The following is a 23,135-nucleotide window of genomic DNA, read 5'->3' as shown; positions in this document are numbered from 1 at the left end:
GTTCGCACTTTCCTACTGGACACAGGGACAGGGATTCTTAACCTGAGGGCTGCAAGTTCAGCTGCCCTTCAGATTGCAGGCACAACTGTACGTGTGTGTGTGTGTGTGTGTGTGTGTGTGTGTATACGTGTGTACAGGTAGTGCCTTTTTGGATAGTGTGATGGCCCATGGATTTTAAGCAGGTTCTCATGGGGAAAAGCTGACCTTACAAGGGAGAGCAAAACAATGAAAAATATTAAGTGCTCACTGGAAACTCTTTACTTTTAAAAGTTGGACACAGGCAGTACTCACTTATATTCAGCAAATAATCAAAAGGCGTGGGAGTTCCCATCGTGGCGCAGTGGTTAACGAATCCGACTAGGAACCATGAGGTTGCGGGTTCAGTCCCTGCCCTTGCTCAGTGGGTTAAGGATCCGGTGTTGCTGTGAGCTGTGGTGTAGGTCGCAGACTCGGATCCCGAGTTGCTGTGGCTCTGGCGTAGGCTGGTGGCTACAGCTCTGATTAGACCCCTAGCCTGGGAACCTCCATATGCCGCGGCAGCAGCCCAAGAAATAGCAAAAAAGACAAAAAAAATGATAATCAAAAGGCGTGTGATACTGTGATATAATAAGAAGTACATTTATATTTGGTCTTCACGTCCAGTTCCTTGATTCAAGAGCTTCTAAAACCCTTGTAATTTCTTGAGTGAAGGGGTGAGAGGAGCATCTTTTGTTATTCACAATAAGTCCCTTTCAGCCTTACTTGAGTTTATGCTAATGAGGTGACTGATGGGGCCCCTAGGTAACTTCTTGGGGGGGTGGTGCTGGTTGCCACAGGAACCAGCCCTTTGATTAGAGGATTGGAACTTTCAAAAAACCACCCCCAAACTCTGGGGGTAGGAGACGTCCTGGAGATGGAGTTAATCACCGGTGGTCAGTGATTTAATCAATGAGGCCTGTGTAATTGGGCTTCTGTAAAAACCCACTCAGAGACTTAGCATCTGAAGTGGGGCAGTGTCTTGACAGTGTAAGAAAAGAATAGAATTGAATTGAATTGTGGGACACCCAGTTGGTGTCTGGAGAGTTGAAGAACTGGTTGTTGGTGTGGGAAAACCCACACATTCTATGACTTGTGTTGGTCATAAAAAGTTAAGAGACAGGCAGCTGCACTGGTGTGTGATTACCTCCAGCAGCACTCAGGCATCGCTACTGAAATGAGAACGGATACCCAGGTTTCTCTAAGGTTGGAGATTTGGGAGTGCTTGCAGTGGGCTAAGAAATTTGATGTCTGGTCAGAGTGATGGAGTGGATATGCCATGTGGCTTTTTACCCAAGTAGGGAAAGAAGTGAAGGTGAGTAAAAGGGGATCAGGCAGCTAGAAGCATTTACAGAGGTTGGACTCCAGGTGACTGGACCACAGTATTGGTGATCTCATGAGAGAGGCAGACTTTGGTCTTTGCGTAAAGGTCAAAAGGAGCATTTTGGGAGTCCCTGCTGTGGTGCAGCAGGTTAAGGATCCGGTATAGGTCACAGCTGCAGCTCAGAGTGGATCCCTGGTCCAGGAACTCCTGTATGCCATGAGTGTGGCCAAAAAAATAAATAAAAGGAACATTGCTAAAGATGTCCTGTTATCTTTGAATAGGACCTCCCCTAGGCATTTTGGTAAAAAGCTTAGCTGGCTTCTCTGGTGCTTGTCTCAGTGGAATCACTTGCCCAGGAGACTAGGTGTCTGGGTGTGGTGCATTAGAGAAGCCTGGAGCAACTTGGGGGGGGCGGGTAGAGCCCTAGGGCAGATGTCACTGTATTTCATACAGAGACTGAGTATTTTTTTACTCCTTTGGAGTCTTATACAGCATAGTTGTGGATGTTCATAAACATTTTATATAAATTACAGCATTTGTAGAAGTTCAGCAGTTCTAACAGGAGTAAGTCTCCTTGCTGAATCTTTGCTTCACTCCCATTGGCTTACAGTTATTCTCTACATGTAAAATGAGGAGATTGGTTATAATGAATGTTTATAATCCCTTCCCACTCTTACTCTTTCTGTTTCCGTGAAATGCATTTAGCATGTGGAGTTTTATAAAATCAGTAATTAAATGTGGTTGAGGAGTTCCCATTGTGGCTCAGCGGAAACAAACTCAGCTAGTATCTATGAGGATGCCATTTCGATCCCTGGCCTCGCTCAGTGGGTTAAAGGATCTGGCGTGGCCGTAAGCTTCCTTGTGGGTCATGGACACAGCTCAGATCCTGAATTGCTATGGCTGCAGCTCCGATTCGACCCCAAGCCTGGGAACTTCCATATGTCACAGGTGTGACCTTAAAAAGCAAAAAAAAAAAAAAAAAAGTGGTTGACCTTTTGAAAGTTTTAGTAAAAATCTTTCCTTATATTCTTTTTTTTTTTTTGGAAGAAAACTTCCTTTAGAAATTATAATTTATTGAAGGCTAGTAGAATCTATTCAAATCAAGAAAGTTTAAATTGTTTTACGTGCTCATATTTTTAGTTTTCTAAGTATAGACTAACATTCACTCAATAATGCCTCTTAAGTAACAGTACTTTTTTTTTTCTCTAACAGAGAAGCTTAATATTAAGTTTGTGCCTCCTGAAGCTAGAACCGGACTACTGTCTTTTGAGGAGAACCAGAGAATTAAAAAACTCCACGAAGAAAACAAACAGTTTTTGTGTATACCAAGGAGGTGAGTTGCATAAGAATAGGCATAATAAGGAGTTCCCTTAGTGGTGCAGCAGAAATGAATCTGACTAGGAACCATGAAGTTGAGGGTTTGATCCTTGGCCTTCCTCAGTGGGTTAAGGATCTGGTGTTGCTGTGAGCTGTGGTGTAGGTTGCAAACGCAGCTTGGATCTAATGTTGCTACGGCTGTGGCGAAGACCAGCAGCTGTAATTCCGATTGGACCCCCAGCCTGGGAACCTCCACATGCTGAGAGTATGGCCCTGAAAAGCACAAAAAAGAAAAACAAAAAAGGCATAACAAGGCTACTAAATATGAAGTTTTTTATTTGGTAGTCACTTTTTTTCTGCTTTTCTCAGCAGTCATTATTAAATCCAAATATTGTTTTATTTTGATAACTCATGTAGAAGTTTTTTTCTTTTATGATTGTTTCAGACCAAAGTGGGACCAAAAAACTAGCCCAGAAGAACTCAAACAGGCAGAGAAAGACAACTTTCTAGAATGGAGGCGTCAGCTTGTCCGGTGAGTGTTAGTCTACACAAAGATTCTCCTTAAAATTCTGAGTTAGGCATTTTGGTGTTCTTGCATTGCTGTTTGCATTTTAAAGCCTTTATTCTTTTAAAAGGAAGATGGTAGATTTCATTTTATAAGTGCAAACTGTGTATGTGTAAACAGCATTGCTTTGTGCATGTGTCCTTGCCCAAAGATAGTGAATTGATTGTTCTATTCCTGGCCTTTTCTCCTTTTCATACTCCTCTCTAGCCACTAGTCACCCTGGAGCTGATCCCTGCTCTCTGGAACATTCTTCCAGGAAGAGATGTCAGGGAGAAATGTCACTTTGTGTGCTAGATAAACCCTCAGAGCTTAAAAGGCTTAAATATAAAATTTGAATTTGATTTACATATTGACTAAGTAGAAAGTATGTAAAAATCATTTGATAGTTAATATTTGTGTCCTTACTTTTTAATACAATGACTTTGGGTGTTTACACTACTTGAGACCTACTATTACAGTCTGGCAGAGATTTACTGTTATAAATGTCTCATTCTGAAACCAGATTGGAAGAGGAACAAAACCTGATATTGACTCCATTTGAAAGGAATTTGGACTTTTGGCGTCAGCTCTGGAGGGTGATTGAGAGAAGGTAGGTTACTGTTCTCTTTTTTTTATAAGGCTGATGTGGTGGTGGTGTTACCTTAGAGTCGGATGTTGTATATATGTGATTATGGGCCCAGAAGGGAGGACAGAATCCCTACCAAGAATTATTATAAAAATTGCAAGTATAATACTACATTTCTTTTAAAATTTGGGAGTTTTTTCCTTATTAAATACATTGATAAGCTTGTAAGAATGGTGGCTTTTCTGTGAGATGAGTCCTGAAGCATCCATAATTATTTCAGCAAATGTATATGAATTCCTATTGGTAGTATAGAAGGTGTCTGCTTGCAAAGAGAAAATATGTTATGGGGGAGGCTAAGCACCAGGGGCATACGGATGAAATGCAGCCCTTACACTAAGGTGACTCAGCTCCTAGTAAAATACAAAGTGGAGTGTGACTCCTACAGATAGAAGGGTGGCAGGCTGATTTAGAGCAGTTAATAAGATTAGGGGAAACTAAGGTGTGATCTCTTTTAGTTGGACTTTGATAAGTTGAGAATGGATGGAAGATTTTGGTCTTCTCCATGTCCTGATTCTTAGAAGTTGATGAATCAGCTCTCCAATCTCACCTCTTTGTCGTAGCTAAAAGGTTTTTATTTTTATGAAAGAGTATATGAATTATTTATTCTTATAAATGAACCTTATATTTGGAATGATGTTTTTAACAAGGAGCCTATAGGTTTTTTTTCCTTTTTTTGGCCACACTCACAGCATGCAGAAGTTCCTGGGCCAGGGATCAAACCCAAGCCACAGCAGTGACAATGCCAAATCTGTAACCGCTGGACCACCATATTTTTAAATCCATAAAATATCCCCAGTTAGAACATTAGGAAGCAGGACACTTTAACTGGCATTCTCAGGAAAGAATATTAGCACAGTTAGCATCATTACCAAAAAAAGGACTTGGATTAAATTTGTAGTTACTGACATTTCTTTTTAGGGTGAGGAAGATGTTCTGGAATTAGATAGTTGTGATGGTTGTGTAACTGTGGATATACTAAAAAACCTCTGAATTGTACACTTTTAAAAGGATGGATTTTATTTTTTTTAAAAAAGGATGGATTTTATGATATGTGAATTATATTTTTTTAAATAAAAAGTCATTTATGTGCCTCTCCTTGCAGCTTCCTCCCTCAGAGCATAGAGAGCTGTTGGCCTAGGATGTGAGGAGGTCAGAGTAGCAGGGCAAATCTCTAAGCCTGAGAAAGGGGGGAGCTTGCTGCTGATTGCAGAGCTCTATGCAGACTTGAATGGGGTTTGGGAAGACACAGTGTGATTCTCATGGGGACCAGAGTGAACTAATCTCTTTCAGTGCCTCATTAGCAGTTAGAGTGTGTACTGCTGAAAAGGTCTGGTTTTTTTTGGTGGGGGAGGGGGGCAGGGGGTTTCAGGGCCACTCCCATGCATGTGGAGAGTCCCAGGCTAGGGGTCTAATCCGAGCTACAGCTGCCAGCCTACACCACAGCCACAGCAACTCGGGATCCAAGCTGCTTCTGCAGCCCACACCACAGCTCACGGCAATGCCAGATCCTTAACCCACTGAGCAAGGCCAGGGATGGAACCCGAACCTCAGTTCCTAGTTGGATGGGAACTCCAAAAATGTCTGTTTTCTTATTTCCAAAGAGAAATGGTAACAATGTGAAATACTGAAACCTCAACCTGGAGGGAATGCCCCTCTCTGCACACTTAAGTAATTTATTTTTTTTAATTCCAGATTTTCTCCTACTTCCCTTACTGTCTGTCTCTCCTCTGCATTCCTTTTTTTCTGTTTATTCTGGTTTATGACCTTTATGTGAGAGGCCTTCTGCAGATGTCAAGTGATATTTGTCTTTTTGTATTTAAGCATAAAATGTTACAAAGCTGACTGACAGGACTTTTGTTTGGGTGGAGTTTGCCAACTGTTTGAACTTCACTGTACAGTGACTAAGCAGGGATCAGTTTTATTTTTTGAAATAGCCCAAGGTGTTAGTGTCTAGGGCTGTTTTCCTTAGGATCAGCCAGTTTTTTAAAGAGGAGCGATCTGCCAAGAATGGGGGCTAAAGGCCGTGGTGTAATACCAAGGGGCTGGGCGTGTTCACCGTTTGGGATGTAGGCTTATGTTTAATCCCCTCTTCAGTATGACACCTCTTTCCCACCTTCTCCTGTCCTTGAGGCCCCAGTTCTGGAGCATCTGAGGTTCATTTTCTCCAGTAACCCCTGGCCTTCTGCTCTTGGAGTACCCGGTTGAGGTGCTGTGGGTTGGAACGTGGCTGCCTGGCTGAATGGCACAGGGGGTGGACCTAATAGCTCCCTGTTCAACATTATTTCAGTCCGATACCTCACCCTTGCCCTTTCAAAAAACGGGATCTGATGCTCCTGATCGTGAGCTTTCCCAGAGCTCTGGGGCATAAATGGGCCTGCTTCTCACTGGGCTGACGTTTCTTAGTTGCTGTTCTTTCTTTCTCTTTTTCCTAATGCATTCCAGTCTTTACTTTCATTTTTTGTAGCTTTTGTGAGGGAACCATAGGTGTTCTTCCATGTTTAGCAAGAAGGCCCTTCCTAACACCTGCAGCATGTGGAATTCCCAGGCTAGGGGTCAGATAACTGCCAGCCTATGCCATAGCCACGGCAACACAGGATCTGAGCCACTGGATCCTTCACCCACTGAGCGAGGCCAGGTATCGAACCTGCGTCCTCGTGGATACTAGTCAGATTTGTTTCCTCTACACCACAACAGGAACTCCCCTTTCCCTTGCTCTTTATACCCCTAATTAAGCAATTTGTCTCACCAGAGTGAGCCTTTATTTTTTGAAATTTCTAGCTTCAATTGTATTACAGCACCACTTGCTCTGTTACTTTCATCATGCAATGTTTCTCTGTATTTTTATAAGAGAACATTTCTGACTCAAGGAATACCTTGTATATCACATGGAAGTGGATCTTAGTTACATACAAATATCTATCAATAAAGTGACTACTGCTGTGCCTTTTAACAGGAAATATTTATTGATAGGATACAGAAGTACAGCAGATGTCCCCTGTTTGGTAACAGACTAGCTACGCCATCTGCCTCTAATTTCAGGAGCAGTTATTAGAAGAGATTTGATGTGTAACATGTCAGTGAAATACAAGAAACTGCCGAGGCACTGAGGCAGAGAGCTATGTTCCAGTAAGACAAGGCACTTCCATAGTGCAGCATCACCCTTGCCCTTCCCGGGACACAGCTGGCCCTTCACTCTGCATCCTAATGGAGCACACAAGGACTGCTGTCTTACCAGGTCTTTTCTTACTGCTATGTCTAAACCAGCCACTCTTTCTTCATGTTTGGTGGGTGGACATAATATTTGTGGACCTTGTGGTTTTAGTTATTTATTTTTAGGGCCTCACCTGCAGCACATGGAAGTTCCCAGGCTAGGGGTCAGATCGAAGCTGCAGCTGCCGACCTATGCCACGGCTTGCGGCAACACCCAACCCTTAACCCACTGAGCGAGTCCAGGGACCAAACCCACATCCTCATGGCTGCTAGTTGGGTTCTTAACCCACTGAGCCACACTGGGAACTCCTTGGACCCTGTAGTTTTAGTTCATTAGGCTTTGTCCATTTTTGGCAGTCATTTTTGCATTTACTGTTAAATCCGCGCAGTTTGAAAGCAGCAGATGCCATCTTGAAGAAGGACATGCTAGGACCCACTTAGCTAGAGAATGTAAAAGCAATTTGTCATAAATCAGTAAGTCTATGAGTTTCTTTGAGTCACAAGATTATGCTAGAAAGGAACTATTCTGAAGGAAGATGTACCTTGTCAAAAGCCCTGCCCTATATGCTAACCTTTATTCACTGTATTTCCTTGGTGTTCAGCATAGTTGGATAGGCATTACCTCAGGAAAGCTAACTAGGTATGGATTTGGGGGAGACTGCTGGAAGGTGGTAGTACCACTGCTTGTTTCCTTCCAGGGCAGTCAGAGCTGCCTGTGAAGCATCCTTCCTCGCCACAGGGGATCCTGCAGAAGAAGCGAGGTGTTTATTCTCAGTGCTGGGCTGCTGAGGTCTCTACTGCATCTGGGAGGGACTGGAGGGCCTTGCTGTCAGTCACGGAAAGTTTTCAAATGCTACATCTGCTTATAAGTGATGGAAGGAGTTGGACTCATTCCTGCTTCACTGTATCAATTTCAGTGGATGTTTTGCTGTTCTGTATTTTTGCCATTGAAACACATTCTTGGAAATTGGCAGATGATAATTTGCTAGATACACACTTTCTCTTATCAGCCCTGGGTTTAAATAAGATAGAGGCTTTAATAGTGGCAGCTGTGAGCAGGTGCTATATTAGGGGTTTTTTTTGAGGCCTTAACAAGTGTAGACTAGGTACTGAGTATACAGTAGACCTCAACTTGGATTGAAGCCTTTGAAATACCGTTGTCTCTCCAGGAGAATTTACTAGAAGATACAGTTAAAAGTGTTAGCAATAAAGCATCCTCAGAGCCTCTCTAGGCTGTACGAAGAATGGGAGAATGTTTTGATTATGAGCATGGCTTCTGGTCCAGAGTGTCGAGTTCCTATTCCAGGTCCATCACTTAGTAGCTGGTGACCTTGAACAAGCCATTTAACTGTTCTAAGCTTCAGTTTCCTCATGTAAACTGGGACTAATTGTACCTTTTAAAAGTTAAGTATATCAGTGCCTCATATATGGAAAGTGTTTGCTGCGATTACTCCATAGTCACTGTTTATCTTGCATTTGTTTTTCAGTGATATCGTGGTCCAGATAGTAGATGCTCGAAATCCACTCCTGTTTAGGTGTGAAGATTTGGTAAGTAAAGTGTGACATGATTCACGCTTAAGTCCTTGGGCAGCACCGGGACAGCACCCCGACAGTAGTGGCTCTAGGCAGACTTTTTGAGCTCTCCTCTAGCTTTGTTTAATCAGGCATCCTGCTCCTCGCCAGATCAGGAGCTTGCATTGTGGGGCCCTTTAGACAGATGTTTTCTCTGCTCAGATAATTGTTTCCATCTGCAAGAAGCCACCAACACTTGAACTTTCTAGCTTTTGGTTAAAAAGCCACTCTGTTAATAGGCATTTGCCAGTGTTTCTCATTTTTTAAGAGACCAGTCAAAATAGCATTTTGCTCACTTTAGCATTTGCCTGATCCCTTTCCTTATCCATCCAAGTTTTTTCTTCTCACACCATAGTTATTACCCTCGGTGGTATTTTACAAGTGAACTAAGTTTGTAAAACACCACAGGGGGTAGTAATTAAGGTGTGAGGATCACATGAAATAATGTTAACACAGGCTTTGATTTAATAAGACACTGAACGCACATAAAGTATTCCCATTTCTGTTCGAGGACCATAGTAGGAATAGTCCTGATTACTTTGAAATCCATCAGTGAATAATAAAAATCTTAGTGGGGAGACTTACTAATTCAGCTTTTGTACTTTTGGGGTATTTCTTAGTGGGGAGCTAAATACTTGGGAATTAATTTAATCACTGGGTCTTGTTTTCCTTTTGGACTTCAAAACTATTTTTTACATTAAAAGGTGAGATTATTATTGGCTATCATCACTTGGCTTGAAAATAGTCCCCATTGGCTGACAGATCTACTAGTTATGTGGTTCTTTAACTTTGTTTAAAAGAAACAGTTTAGGGAGTTCCCGTCGTGGCTCAGAGGAAATGAATCTGACTAGGAACCATGAGGTTTTGGGTTCGATCCCTGGCCTCGCTCAGTTGGGTTAAGGATCCGGCGTTGCCATGAGCCGAGGTGTAGGTCGCAGACGCAGCTTGGATCTGGTGTGGCTGTGGCTGTGGCGTAGGCCAGCAGCTACAGCTCTGATTTGACCCCTACCTGGCCTGGGAACTTCCATATGTTGCGGATGCAGCCCTAAAAAGCCAAAAAAGAAAGAAAGAAAAGACTTAGCATTATTAAAGAGAGGTACTATATAATTTGAAGAAATAAGAACCTATAATACAGGGCAGGAGAGTATTTCTTTTGACCCTTTCCAGTTTTTTATGTGACGAGTATTTCAATATGTGACCTAACTTCAAAGCTTGCTGAAAAGATCCATAGAATGTACCATGATTAAAAGTCTTTAGAAAAGATTTAAAACTGTGAGTAATAACCTTAAGTCAGAGCTGGACGTCTTCAATATTACTTGCCTAATTTTTTTTCCTTTTGGAGAGAGATCTAAATATCTTTGTCTGGCCTAGGAGTGTTATGTGAAGTCACTCGATGACAACAAGGAGAATGTCATTCTGATAAATAAGGCAGACTTACTGACGGCCGAGCAGCGGAGTGCCTGGGCCGAATTCTTCGAAAAGGAAAATGTGAAGGTCATTTTCTGGTCAGCTCTTGCGGAAGCCATTCAAGTGACTGGTGACTCTAAGGTAACCTGGGCGGTTTTTTCAGGGTGGGTTTCAGTTTCTGGTCAATGTGCTGTGTTTGTTTTTTTCGTATCATGGATTCGTGGGGGTTTATTTATTTATTTATTTTTTCCATAAGTGCTGATAGGATGACTTACAGAAAAATGAGTCACAGGGTTGCTTTCTCTGGTTGTCAAATAGTCTGCTATCCCAAGGCTCTATGTTACACACCAATATTAGCTATAATTCTTCATTTTTTTTAAATTTTAGGTGGACAATTGTATATCAAGTTTCATAATGACCTTGTAATTGCTTTTAAGACAGAAACAACTAAATGTAGTAACTTCTCTGGATTCGATTAGATCTTTTATTTTATTGAAGTATAGTTGATTTACAATGCTATGGTATTTCTTTTTGATGTACAGCAGAGTGATTCAGTTATACATACATATATATACACACATTCTTTTCCATTGTGGTTTATCCTAGAGCACTGAATAAAGTTCTCTGTGCTCTACAGTAGGACCTTGCTGTTTATCCCCTCTAGAATCTCCTTTTTTTTTCTTGGTCCTTTTAGGGCCACACCTACAGCATAATGGAGATTCCCAGGCTAGGGGTCAAATAGGAGCTGCCACTGCCAGCCTACACCACAGCCATAGCCACGCAGGATCCGAGCCACATCTGCAACCTACACCACAGCTCACGGCAACGCCAGATCCTTAACCCACTGAGCAAGGCCAGGGACTGAACCCAAGTCCTCGTGGACCCTAGTCGGGTTCATGAACCACTGAGCCACAATAGGAACTCCTGGAATCTCTTTTGACTTTGTTTTGGAAACAAAGAAATAAAATAATCCTAATTAAGATATAGCATGTTGTTTTCTCTATCTCTTAACCCACATTTTACAGAAACAGTTTGAGGGTTATTTTCGAGTAAAAATTAACAATAACCACCTATGAAAAAAATTAGTAATAGAATGTTAGAGCTGAAAGAGAGGTAAAGTAATATCTAATATCTTTTCCTATTCACCTCCTTTCCTTTTATTTCTGTTTATCAGCCATTAATTGACTGGTGTGCCGAGCTTGGTCTATGAATTTAGCCATCCCCTTAGTGAGCTCACGAGTTAGTGAGATCTAACTCTGGGAGGAAGACTCTCTGTGACTTCTCTAAATGGCAGAGACCAGGTGTCTCATTCCTCCTGTCTCCGGGGGAGAACGTCCACTGAAACTAAGCTTCCCCAGCTTTGGTCTCAGGCCTTTTCCTTTGTCCCCATGTTCTCTCTTCTGCAGAGGTTGCTTTGTGCGTGTGTGTGTTTTTGTCTTTTGAGGGCCTCACCTGTGGCATATGGAGGTTCCCAGGCTAGGGGTCTAATTGGAGCTATAGCCGCCGGCCTATGCCAAAGCCATGGCAATGCGGGATCCAAGCTGCATCTGCGACCTACACCACAGCTCAGGGCAACACCGGATCCTTAACCCATTGAGAGAGGCCAGGGATCAAACCTGCAACCTCATGGTTCCTAGTTGGATTCGTTTCTGCTGCACCATGACAGGAACTGCAGAAGTTGTGTTTTTTGCTTTCCCATTCCTCATGGAACATAGTCTCTGGAGCACTCACTGCCCAGAGTGCGAAGCTGCCTGTGTCAGGATAACCCCTGAAATGGGTGGCAGCTGATTGAGTACATTATTCCAGGTGTGGTTTGCCCAGGGCATGTGCTCTGATTTCTTGTGATCAGGATACTCCCAGTAATACAGAGTTTTTGTTAATTCACCCCTTTCAAAGGAGCTTATGCTCTTGGCTCATTGAATCTGTGAACAACCGCACCCTGAGATAATTAAAAGACTTCTAAGGAGATCGTCCAATCTTACACGTGAGGAATGTTTTTCATTTTGTTTTTAGTTCAGCATAGGACAGTACTATTCCTCTTAACTGTCAGTGATTTGGGAACTGGGTAGAGTTTATTTTGAATATGCCATTTGCTTTTCTCTTCTTCTAGCTGTGAACCATCTGCACATTTCATGTTTGCCTTTCTATATATTCTTTCCAGCGTTGATAACATGGAGTAGATTGGGGCCAAGGCTAGAACTCCATGAGCTTACGTGGACGTACCACGCACTCAGTACCAAGCATTTTAATATGATGAATACAGATGTATTTGAAAGGATGTAACAATAATTATTCCAATAGTTCGGTTGTTAGTAAAAAAAAAAAAAAAAACTAACCCATAGGGAACTTACTCTGAGTACCTTCTATGTTTCATTCATTTTATCTTCTCCATAATGAGTGTGAGTGCTTGTTATCCTCAGGCAGCCCGGCTTCATAGCTTGTCCTTTTCACCATTACTTGTTGCAAATCTCTCCTGGAGGTCAATGTCTTGGTGAAGTTTTTTTAATGTTTTTTACTAGATATCACTCAGCCCTCATGCACTAACCCCATAACCATCAAAAATGGGAAAGGGATTAGTGGCTACATTTGCAGCATTCCCTGAACTATCAGCCCAGTACTAGATTCCAAAAGCAAGTGGAATTTGTTTGCATGATCTGCTCACAGGAAACTTTTGCTGCCTCCGTTGCTGACCAGCTCACCAGCTAACTTGTTTCACTGTCAGACTCTGGGTTAACAGTGTCTGGTTTGTGAAAGCTATTCATTCTTCCTTTTTAAAAACTGAACCCCTTTTATTCCTCCCAAATCTCGTGCAATCCCCGTTATTCATGATTTCTCAAGTCGAGATACCAGCTACTCTTGTGGTGTCACATCTGTCATCACAGCTGTCATTTGAGTATCAAACATGAACTTGTTAAAAATAGATATTCAGTGTTTTCTCACTTATCTGAAGTTTGGTTCTTCCTCTACAGTTGTGTAAGCATTCTTATTTTAAAAAACAGAACTTTTTTTTTTTTTTAATTGAGTACCTTGGTTTTCTCTTGGTCATATGTTAAATTGCACTGTATTCCCCAAAAAATTGACTTTTCCCTTTTTATTTTGACTTTATCTTGCAAAGTCCTTTGGTTGCCTTTTACCATTTTTCCTGAACCTAAGCCACACCCAGCCTTAGTTTTCCTAACACACATCTATGTTCAGTTCACGTTCTTGTGTTCTGCCCCATATTTTTAAATGATTCAGAAGAGCACACCACTGTGTGCTTCTTTACACTCATTGTTCATTTATCATAGAAATTCCTAGAGTTTCCATTGTGGCTCAGTGGGTTAAGGATCTGGCATTGCTGTGAGCTGTGGTAAAGGTCAAAGAACTGGCTCAGATCCCACATTGTTGTTGCTGTGGTGTAGGCTGGCAGCTGCAGCTCCAATTCAGCCCCTAGCCCAGAAACTTCTATAAGCTGCAGGTGCGGCCCTAAAAAGCAAAAAAAAAAAAAAAAAAAGAAAAGAAAAAAGAAAGAAAAGAAAGGAAGAAAAGAAATTGCTTCCAATTCCATGTTTCTGTTTGAGTTGCTAGGCATGACAATGAAATCATACCTTTTTCCCATGACATTTTTTTTAACTATCTCTTTCCTAAAATATAGGATACCTATTTAACTGAATTCATCATGTCCTCTTCTGTGGTGGCTATTCATTCTAACACTAGATTATTTGAAAGTGATAGAAGGTTTGCATCACTTCTGAATTCCAACCAGTTCACACTTGTTGATACAAATTGGTAATACTCTAAATTGCCTTATTTCTGCTTAGTTATCAGTAGGAATTCAGAAGGATTAACACACCCATGAATTATAAGTGATTTTTTACCTTTCTGCTTCCAAAGGAAATCATTGGTTGGTGAATAATTTCTACACACAGAATTGAGTTTTGTTGCCCTCACATTTCACACACAGGGAGCTATGCTCCAAGGTGCTATGATTTGTTAAAGGCAGTTATAGGTGTCCTCTTGCGGTACAATGCATTAACGATCCAGCATTGTCACTGCTGTGATGCAAGTTCAGTCCCTGGCCCGGGAAGTTCCACGTGCCACAGATGTAGCCAAAAAGAAAAAGACAACAATGAAAACGGAAGTGAAAGCAATAAATAATACTTTATAATATTTCTTAAAAGACAGTTATATAAAAGGATAGCAGTTTCTCTCACTATAGAACCACTGTCCTTGAAAACACAAAGGTAAAATGAAGCTCTTTACATTTTATTCCCCTCTTGCTTTGTGCAGAGAAGAGAATGGTAAATGTTTTATTGTTAATGAAAAATGCTTTGTTTTATTCTACAACCCATTACAAAATAATGTACTGCCAAGGAATTTGGCTCGACAAAGACTTTTCGAAGCCTTTCTTTTAATAGATGAAAGAATTATCTATTAGAAAAGTAATGCAGGAGTTCCCTTGTGACTCAGTGGGTTAAGGATCCAGCATCATTACAGTGGCTGGGTTCACTGCTGTGGCATGGGTTCAGTCCCTGGCCAGAGAAATTCCACATGCCGTAGGCATAGCCAAAAAAAAAAAAAAAGAAGCACACATGTTCTTTGTACAAAGTTCAAATAATACAAAAATGTACAAAGGGAAGGTCCACCTTTCAGAGTCACCGCTGTTGAAAGTTTGGTTGTGTCCTCGAGTTGAAAGGCTTGTGTCGTCTCTTCCCTCTATTCACCTTTTCTGTTCTCATTCATAACATTCTCTTGTCTTCTGTTCATCTTAGATAACCGACCTTGAGCAGAGTGAGGGGCGTAGTTGTTACACAGTACTGACCTGTTGTGGTTTCTGTTATTTCATCAGGCAGAAGTGAATGGAGACCCTGGAGAAGCCATCACAACTGAGGTTGAAAACTCCAGTTGCGACGAGACCAAACTTCCACACAGTGAGACTGAACACCTTCCGAGTAGTGAAGCTGCCAGCAGTGACGAGGGTGACAGTGAGTATGAGGACTGTCGGGAGGAGGAGGAAGACTGGCAGACGTGTTCAGAAGAGGGCAGCGACCCGGACGAGGAGGCCCGTGGCCAGGACTGGAAGGAAAGCTGTGCTATAGATTCTGAGGCCCAAGAAAGGAAAACCCCGCAGAAGAGGCAGATACACAATTTTAGCCACCTGGTATCCAAACAAGAATTACTGGAGATCTTTAAGCAGCTACACTCTGGAAAGAAGGTGAAGGATGGACAGCTGACTGTTGGGCTGGTAAGGTGACCTATGTGACAGGACTGTTACATGAGGGTCTGTATTCCCCCTTCTTTGGTAGCTGCATGGGAGCCCCAGAGACCAGTCAGTCACGTTCGGGCATCATAGGGAACATTGAGGCCCTCCTGTAGCCCACGGGCATCGTGGCAGCAGGCTGTGTGACGGGCAGGGGTGACTCAAAGAGAAGTTTTCTCAAGGCTTATATTGATTACACCCCCTTTCTGTTAATTGTCTTCTACAGTCTGGTCCCAGTTCCTCCCTAACCTGTCACCTGACTTACAAGAGCTCCTAGGATGAGAACTCATAAGGTTGCCTTCAGGCCTCTGGCCCAGTGTTCTTACCTTTAGACGGGCTTTGTAGATAAGGTGGGCTTTGTCGATATGGCAGGCTTTTGGCGTCCTGGATCCTTGCCACTTTCTACTGTAGACGCTCCTTCGGTCTCTTCTAGGTGGGCTACCCGAACGTTGGTAAGAGTTCAACGATCAACACCATCATGGGCAACAAGAAAGTATCTGTGTCTGCACACCCGGCCACACCAAGCATTTTCAGGTATTTCACAGCATCGCCTCTGTGCTTCCTTCTCAGCCCATTCCTCCCTGTGGGTGTTTTCTGAAGTTCTTTGCCACTTGTGTGCCGCTCGCTCTTCTTCTCCTTCCTCTGCTGCATGCCCTGCATGGACCTCTTACTTGTCTTTCAGACTCTCTATGTGGAACCTGGCCTGTGCTTATGTGACTGCCCCGGCCTGGTGATGCCATCCTTTGTCTCTACCAAAGCCGAGATGATCTGCAGTGGGATCCTCCCGATTGACCAGATGAGAGATCACGTCCCAGCCATATCACTAATATCCTTTGTGCTGCGCCAGAATGTGGTTGTTACCTGTGTATTAGAGCTTAAGAAAAAATCTGGGTAAGAGACAGGAGAGGAAAAAATAATCACTCCTTACATAGGTGAAACAGACTGCGCTTTATCTCTGAATTAGGATCATCTCACAAACCTGCAGTGTATTCAGGTAAAAATGTGTCATCCTCAAGGTCTGTTTCAGAGGTAATATTTGAAGAGGATTTATTTGGAAGTGATGATTGGGGTATGAGGCTTTGTTTAAAAGAGGGGGGTAGGAGTTCCCGTCATGGTTCAGTGGTTGAAGAATCCAACTAGGAACGATGGGGTTGCGGGTTCGATCCCTGGCCTCACTCAGTGGGTTAGGGATCCGGTGTTGCCATGAGCTGTGGTGTAGGCTGCAGATGAGGCTCGGGGCCCGCGTTGCTGTGGCTGTGGTGACTCAAAGAGAAGTTTTCCCAAGGCTTATATTGGCTTATATTGGTTCGACCCCTAGCCTGGGAACCTCCATATGCCGCAGGAGCGGCCCAAGAAATCACAAAAAGACGAAAAAAAAAAAAAAAGAGAGAGAGAGGGGAGAAGTCTTTTTAAGTTAATGAAAAATCATACTTCTCCTTTGGGGAGGTGAAAAGGTTGCATTCTTAGAAGCATGTATCAGATGCCATTGGGAAGAGGAGGGGGTCCTTCAAAGGAACGGATTCCTTGACAAGCTTACGTTTGCCAGAATATTCCAAGACGTGTTTTAGAAGCTACATACGGCATTGACATCATAAAGCCTAGAGAGGATGAAGATCCCCATCGACCGCCAACATCAGAAGAATTCTTGACAGCTTATGGATGTGAGTTGTGATTTATTTTAAAAACATGAACAAAAAATAACAAGAGAGTTATTGAGAGAAGTACCCGGCAAGAATACGGATTCAGAATTTTTCCTTAGCATTTATCATGTCATTTTCCAGCATTGATATTTTTGTTGTCCCGTTGGTCTTGCCCACAAAGCGGCCTCCAGGTAGCTGGCTCGGTGGTGGTTTCGAGGCCCAACAGTGAAGAAGGGAGAGCCAGCTGCTGCCCGAGTGATACTTTATTTCAGTGTTAAGTGCTTTTTACAGTTAGAGGAGGAGACGCTCTGAATCCTTTGCTCTTCCCCAGGTCTTCATCGTAGAAACGAGTGCCTAGGAGGCACATCTTCTGTGCTCTCCTGGGCTCAGGGCCCTTCCATAGAGGGCCTAGGACCCAAGTGTAGACACAGGGGTTCTGATCTAAGGCTATGTTGGCTTCTTCTGGAGTCTTCTTCCAAAAGGATATTGGGAAGAAATTGAATATGCATATCAGAGCCGGGTAGGAGAGTTGAGGGGAGAGTGACAGGAAAGCCCTGAGAGACTGGGGAAGACTGGAGCTTGGTTCCCCTTCCATCAGTCCCTTGTTTTTGTTTTTTTGTTTTGCTTTTTTGTCCCTCTTAGTTTGGTTGGGTTTGGTGTTTTATTTGGGGAAAACTGTTTTCCTGTAATGCCTTTGTTTAAAAAAGAGAAAACTTTGGATTTTTCATCTGCCTGAATGTATTTTTGTGTGTACTGTGACCTAGAATTTCAGACTATTTACTTCTAATCTGAAAGAACCAACACGCAGCTAGTACAGGAAGGGGCTGAATTTTGAACCTGTCCAAGCCCATGTTCTTACCCACTGTGCTCTGCTCCTCCCTTCTAATCGAGTTAGTATCAAAGGGATCTTTGTTGTATGTTTGGGAAACTGTAGATATATCATTAAGCAATTTGCTCTGTCACTTGTGGTTTTGCTAATAATATTGACAATATACACTGCACTCTGCAAGTAGCCTCCTTGAATCAATATTTAGAATCAAGAGATGGAAGAAATAACTGGAGTAGAGACGGGTTGCCTGTCACAGTGTGATGCTAGGTAGTTGTCAAACATTCAGATATAGCAGTATAGTCTCTTCTCCTGGATTATCTGATTTTGTAATGCTAACCAAAATAATTTCTACATCATTAATTGATTTTTTTTTAAGGTAGAGTAAGAATGCACAGTGTAGTAACAGAAAAGACTAAACTTCTATCACCTCAGTTATTTGTTGCGATGTTTTCTAACCTAGGTTTTGCAAAATTCCTTTCTCCTCACAGACATGCGAGGATTCATGACCGCACATGGACAGCCAGACCAACCTCGATCTGCACGGTACATCTTGAAGGATTACGTCAATGTGAGTCACCCTTCCTTGTTTCTCCTGAATCAGTCGGTCTTCTTTCTCCACAACCTGTGTTTAGGGTGATGGCAACCAGCTGAGTTATTATGGAGATATTTTCTCATTGATTTGTTATAACTGGAGTTAGAGTCTCTTTTCTTTTGATGGATTTGGTTGTGAGAATTTCCTTTTATCCCCGCCTCTTGTCAATACGTCATCATCAGAGCATGGAAATAAAAGAGAACAGCCATTGTCTCTTTTCTCTCTCCCTCTTTTTATTTTAATTTAGGAAGAAAATGGTTCATAGAATATTTATATGGATAAATGAGTCATTTACCATTTGTAAAACTGGAGAATGGGCAAGATGAGTTTAAAAAAACCAGTTTGGAGTTCCCATTGTGGCTCAGTGGAAACAAACCCAACTAGTATCCATGAGGAAGTGGGTTCGATCCCTGGCCTCACTCATTGGGTTGGTGATCTGGCATTGCCACGAGCTGTGGTGTAGGTCGTAGACCCGGCTCAGATCTGGTGTTGCTGTGGCTATGGTGTAGACTGGCAGCTGCAGCTTGATTTGACCCCTAGCCTCAGAACTTCTGTATGCCACATGCCCGCTCACCCCTCCCCCCAAAAAAAGTTTTTAGCGTGTTTATGGTGGAAAGAGATAGATTTGCACCCTGTGGACCACTGTGGCAGGCCCAGTGAGTACAGCCACACTGTCCAACTGTGTCCTGGCTTTTTTTCGTTTGTTTGTTTTTTGGCCAAACCTGTGGCACGTGGAAGTTCCCAGGCCAGGGTTCGACCCCTCTGAACCCATGCCCCAGCCCACGGCTTTTGTTTTGAGAAATGTTCTTTTCAAGTATAATCCTATCCATGTACTGAAGCATACGTTAAATAAGGTAAGGGGTGGGGGGCACAGAGAAGAAAGATTGCATTCTAGTGTGGGGCTGTGGGAAGAGCCAGGCCTCTAGAACACCAAGGACCATCATCTGGGTATTAGGACTCTTTGGTTACAGTTGACCAAAAATTCAATTCACTGAGCTTAATCGGAAGGCAGAAAGGTCCATGCGAGTGTGCCCCGTGGAGAGCCCTCTGGACTTCACACAGCTGGCCCTGAGGATGCGCCGTTACCATTCGTGTTGTCTTTGCAGGGCAAACTCCTGTACTGTCACCCTCCTCCTGGGAGAGATCCCGTGACCTTTCAGCATCAATACCAGCGACTCCTAGAGAACAAAACGAATGGTGGGGAAGTAAAAATGCCACCAGGCAGAAATAAAAAAGCAAATCAGATTGAAAATGTAGTGGACAAAACTTTTTTCCATCAAGTAAGTTTTAAAAGTTTTTCGTGTACTTTTGATCCAAGACATTTTGTCTAACAGCTTTATTGAAATCCCATTCACATACCATAAAATTCACCTTTTTAAATTTCACTAGTTTATAGTATATTCAGAGTTGTGTAACCATAACCATTATCTAATTTTAGAACATTTTTATCATTCCAGAAAGACTGTACCCTTTAGCATTCACTCTGCATTGCCCTCTCCCCCTAGCCCCTGCCAACCACTGATCTACCTTCTCTATGTAAAGATTTGTCTATTCGTATAAATAGAGTCATCCAGTATGTAGTCCCTTGTGACTGGCTTCTTTAACTTAGACGAATGGCTTTAAGGTTCATCCATGTATCAGTATTTTATTTTATTCTTTTGTATTGCCAAATAATGTCCCATTGAGTGGCTAGACTACATTTTGTTTATCTGTCTATCAGTTGGTGTACACTTGGGTCGTTTCCACTTTTTGCCAATTATGAATAATGCTACTGTGAACATTCATGTGTGGGTTTTCGTGTGGACATATACTTCATTTCTCTCTTAGAAGTGAGATTGCTGGGTCTCGTGGGAACTCCATGTGAAGTTTGGTTGAGTACTGCCAAACTTTCCAATAGCGGCTGCACCATAGTACACCCCCACCAGCAGTGTTTGAGGGTTCTAATTTCTCTGCATTCTAGCCAAGCTATAGAAAAGAAGTGATATTTAAGCTGGACTTTGAGGAGCAAATAAAAATGTGTCCCTTGGGAGTTCCTTTCGTGGCTCAGTGGTTAACGAGCCTGACTAAGAACCATGAGGTTGCGGGTTTGATCCCTGGCCTCTCTCAGTGGGTTAAGGATCCGGCATTGCCATGAGCTATGGTGTAGGTCGCAGACGCAGCTTGGATCCCGTGTTGCTGTGGCTCTGGCATAGGCCGGTGGCTACAGCTCCAATTAGACACCTAGCCTGGGAACCTCCATATGCCATGGGAGCAGCCCTAGAAAAGGCAAAAAGACCAAAAAAAAAGGTGTCCCTTGGATGAAATGATGAAGGCCAACTTTCCAGGCAAGAGTAGCATAGACAGAGGCAAAAAGATATGGGAGTTTGGGTTCTTCCAGTAAAGGGCCCATGATATAAGTCCTTATATTCCATATACGGGAACATGAACTTGATTCCCCAGGCTACAGCGGGCCGTCGGAGATCAGTGAGGACAGGACTAGAGTGGTGCAGATTGGAGAGCTCTGCTGGAGGTGTGGACACTGGATTCAGGTAGTCCTGAGTGTCTCAGGAAGGCTGATGAATACCTCCCGTGAGAGCAGGAGGGATGGAAAAGACGGGAAGGGTATGCAGAGTTCTAGGGACTGGAATCCACAGACTTAGAGCCTGACGTTATGTGACAGATGAGGAAGGCAGCATGTTCCATCTTCGGGCTGGGCAGATTCTGAACCACTAGCGGAAAAGAATGGAGAGTCAGCTCTTAACTAACTGTGGGTTGTGACAGATTGAATTTTGATATCAAGAGAGAATTCCAGAAAAAAAGTTGGTATTACCAGTCTAGTTATACATGGTATTTGAAGCTATGGGACTAAACAAAGTTGAGGACAAAGAAAATGAATTGAAGATAAAAACTGAGTAACTTGTCATTTAAGGAATGGGGAGAAGGAGAACCAGTGAGAGATAGAAGTCCACTATCTTGGATCTTCCATAATCCTCCAAAGGAGACTGCTGACAATGCAAATAATATTTTCTTTTATTTCCTAGGAAAATGTAAGAGCTTTGACCAAAGGAGTCCAGGCTGTGATGGGCTACAAGCCTGGGAGTGGCCTGGTGATGGCAGCAACTGTGAGCTCTGAGAGGGGGGCTGGGAAGCCTTGGAAAAAACATGGCAACAGAAATAAAAAAGAGAAAAGTCGTAGACTCTATAAGCACCTGGATACGTGAACTTGGGCTTCAGCTGAGATGGCATCTGCACTGTGCATCCATGGTGCTATAGGGCGGGCCCTGCCCTTGTGATGCACAAGCACATCTGGCAGCCAGTTCAAGACAGAGGGACTCCTCAGAGCACCAGCTCCGACTAGCAAAGTCATCTCAGAGCCCCAGAAACCTGCTTCTGAAGAAGGCTGAATCTAAGATGAATGAATAATGTGTATTTACTTGTGTAAGCCCATACACAAATGCATAGTAATTTGTAACTGGGGGTTTTTTTGAAAAAATATTAAAATTAAATTGCCACTTAGACTTTTTATTGGTTCATGTACATACACTGCTATTTGGACATTTCACGTTCTTTAAACAATTTTTTTTTTTTGTCTTTTCCAGGGCCGCACCCGCAGCATGTGGAGGTTCCCAGGCTAGGGGTCTGATCGGAGCTGTTGCTGCTGGCCTACGCCAGAGCCACAGCAATGCCACATCTGAGCCATGTCTGTGACTTACACCACAGCTCACAGCAACACCAGATCCTTAACCCACTGAGTGAGGCCAGGGATCGAACCTGAAGCCTCATTGTTCCTAGTTGGATTTGTTTTTGCTGAGCTACGACGTGAATTCCCACGACTGGAATTTTAGATGGATTTTTGAGTACATTATTAGATTTGTGATTCTCAAGTTCATACACATAACCCAGCACATACCCCTGATGTAGCAGAAGGCATATTAGATCTTGGAATGGGGGCTAGTGTAGGTGATTTTTTCAAAGGCCTGAAGAGCATGATACTCTACGGCAAATCACTGCCAACATGAGTCTCTACCCCAGAAGGGATCATGTGAGTTTCTGTAGTTAAAACCACAGGGAATAAGAAAAGAGGCCGCTAAGTGGCTAGTTCTTGTTTTAGGCATAGGGGTCCTTGAGTCCTTAGTGGTTAGGATCATCAAGGGGAAGAAGAGAGCTGGAGTTCCCTGTGACCTAATGTTTAAGGATCCTGTATTGTCGCTACAGCAGCTTGGGTTGATGTTTTAGCAAAGGTTAGACCCCTGGCCTGGGAACTTCTGCATGCCAAGGGTGAGGCGGAAAAAAAAAGAGTAAGAAGAGAGCAGTTGACCTTTTGCTAACACCCTTCTTTATAATATGCAATGGCTGCTTCAGTCTTGTCCTTCTTTACTGATGAAAGTATTTCCTTAACTCAGATGCTTTGTTTTATGTCATAGATATTTCTGGATATCTATTAGAAGTTATGGATGCTTTCTCCAAAAAAAATGTACATTCCCATATAAACAGTTGTGTGAGATACATCAGAAAATTCACAGACCCTTGAAGTTCATGACTTCACAATTTTTTTTTTTTTTTGTCTTTTTGCCTTTTCTAGGGCTGCTTCTGCGACATATGGAGGTTCCTAGGCTAGGGGTCTAATCAGAGCTATAGCTGCCGGCCTACGCCACAGCCACAGCAACTTGGGATCTAAGCCACATCTGCAACCTACACCACAGCAACGCCAGATCTTTAACCCACTGAGCAAAGCCAGGGATTGAACCACAACCTCATGGTTCCTAGTCGGATTTGTTAACCACTGAGCCGCGACGGGAACTCCTCATGACTGAACAATTA

At 42.9% G+C, this 23,135-nt stretch overlaps 1 protein-coding gene across 1 annotated transcript in view; it reads left to right on the top strand.

Annotated features, from left to right (window-relative positions):
- LSG1 (large 60S subunit nuclear export GTPase 1) overlaps positions 1–21,832 on the top strand; it is a 30,401-nt gene extending 8,569 nt beyond the window's left edge. The window contains 13 exon segments of the mRNA XM_021070074.1: positions 2,552–2,672; positions 3,102–3,188; positions 3,724–3,810; positions 8,544–8,604; positions 10,000–10,176; positions 14,864–15,259; positions 15,708–15,777; positions 15,780–15,808; positions 15,957–16,100; positions 16,812–16,935; positions 18,232–18,311; positions 19,442–19,615; positions 21,356–21,832. Coding sequence (XP_020925733.1) covers positions 2,552–2,672; positions 3,102–3,188; positions 3,724–3,810; positions 8,544–8,604; positions 10,000–10,176; positions 14,864–15,259; positions 15,708–15,777; positions 15,780–15,808; positions 15,957–16,100; positions 16,812–16,935; positions 18,232–18,311; positions 19,442–19,615; positions 21,356–21,535 — 1,730 coding nt within the window. The 3' untranslated portion in view covers positions 21,536–21,832.

The sequence above is a fragment of the Sus scrofa genome, chromosome 13 (assembly GCF_000003025.6).
Source record: "Sus scrofa isolate TJ Tabasco breed Duroc chromosome 13, Sscrofa11.1, whole genome shotgun sequence".
Taxonomy (NCBI): domain Eukaryota; kingdom Metazoa; phylum Chordata; class Mammalia; order Artiodactyla; family Suidae; genus Sus; species Sus scrofa.
This window is presented reverse-complemented; position numbering and strand designations above follow the sequence as displayed.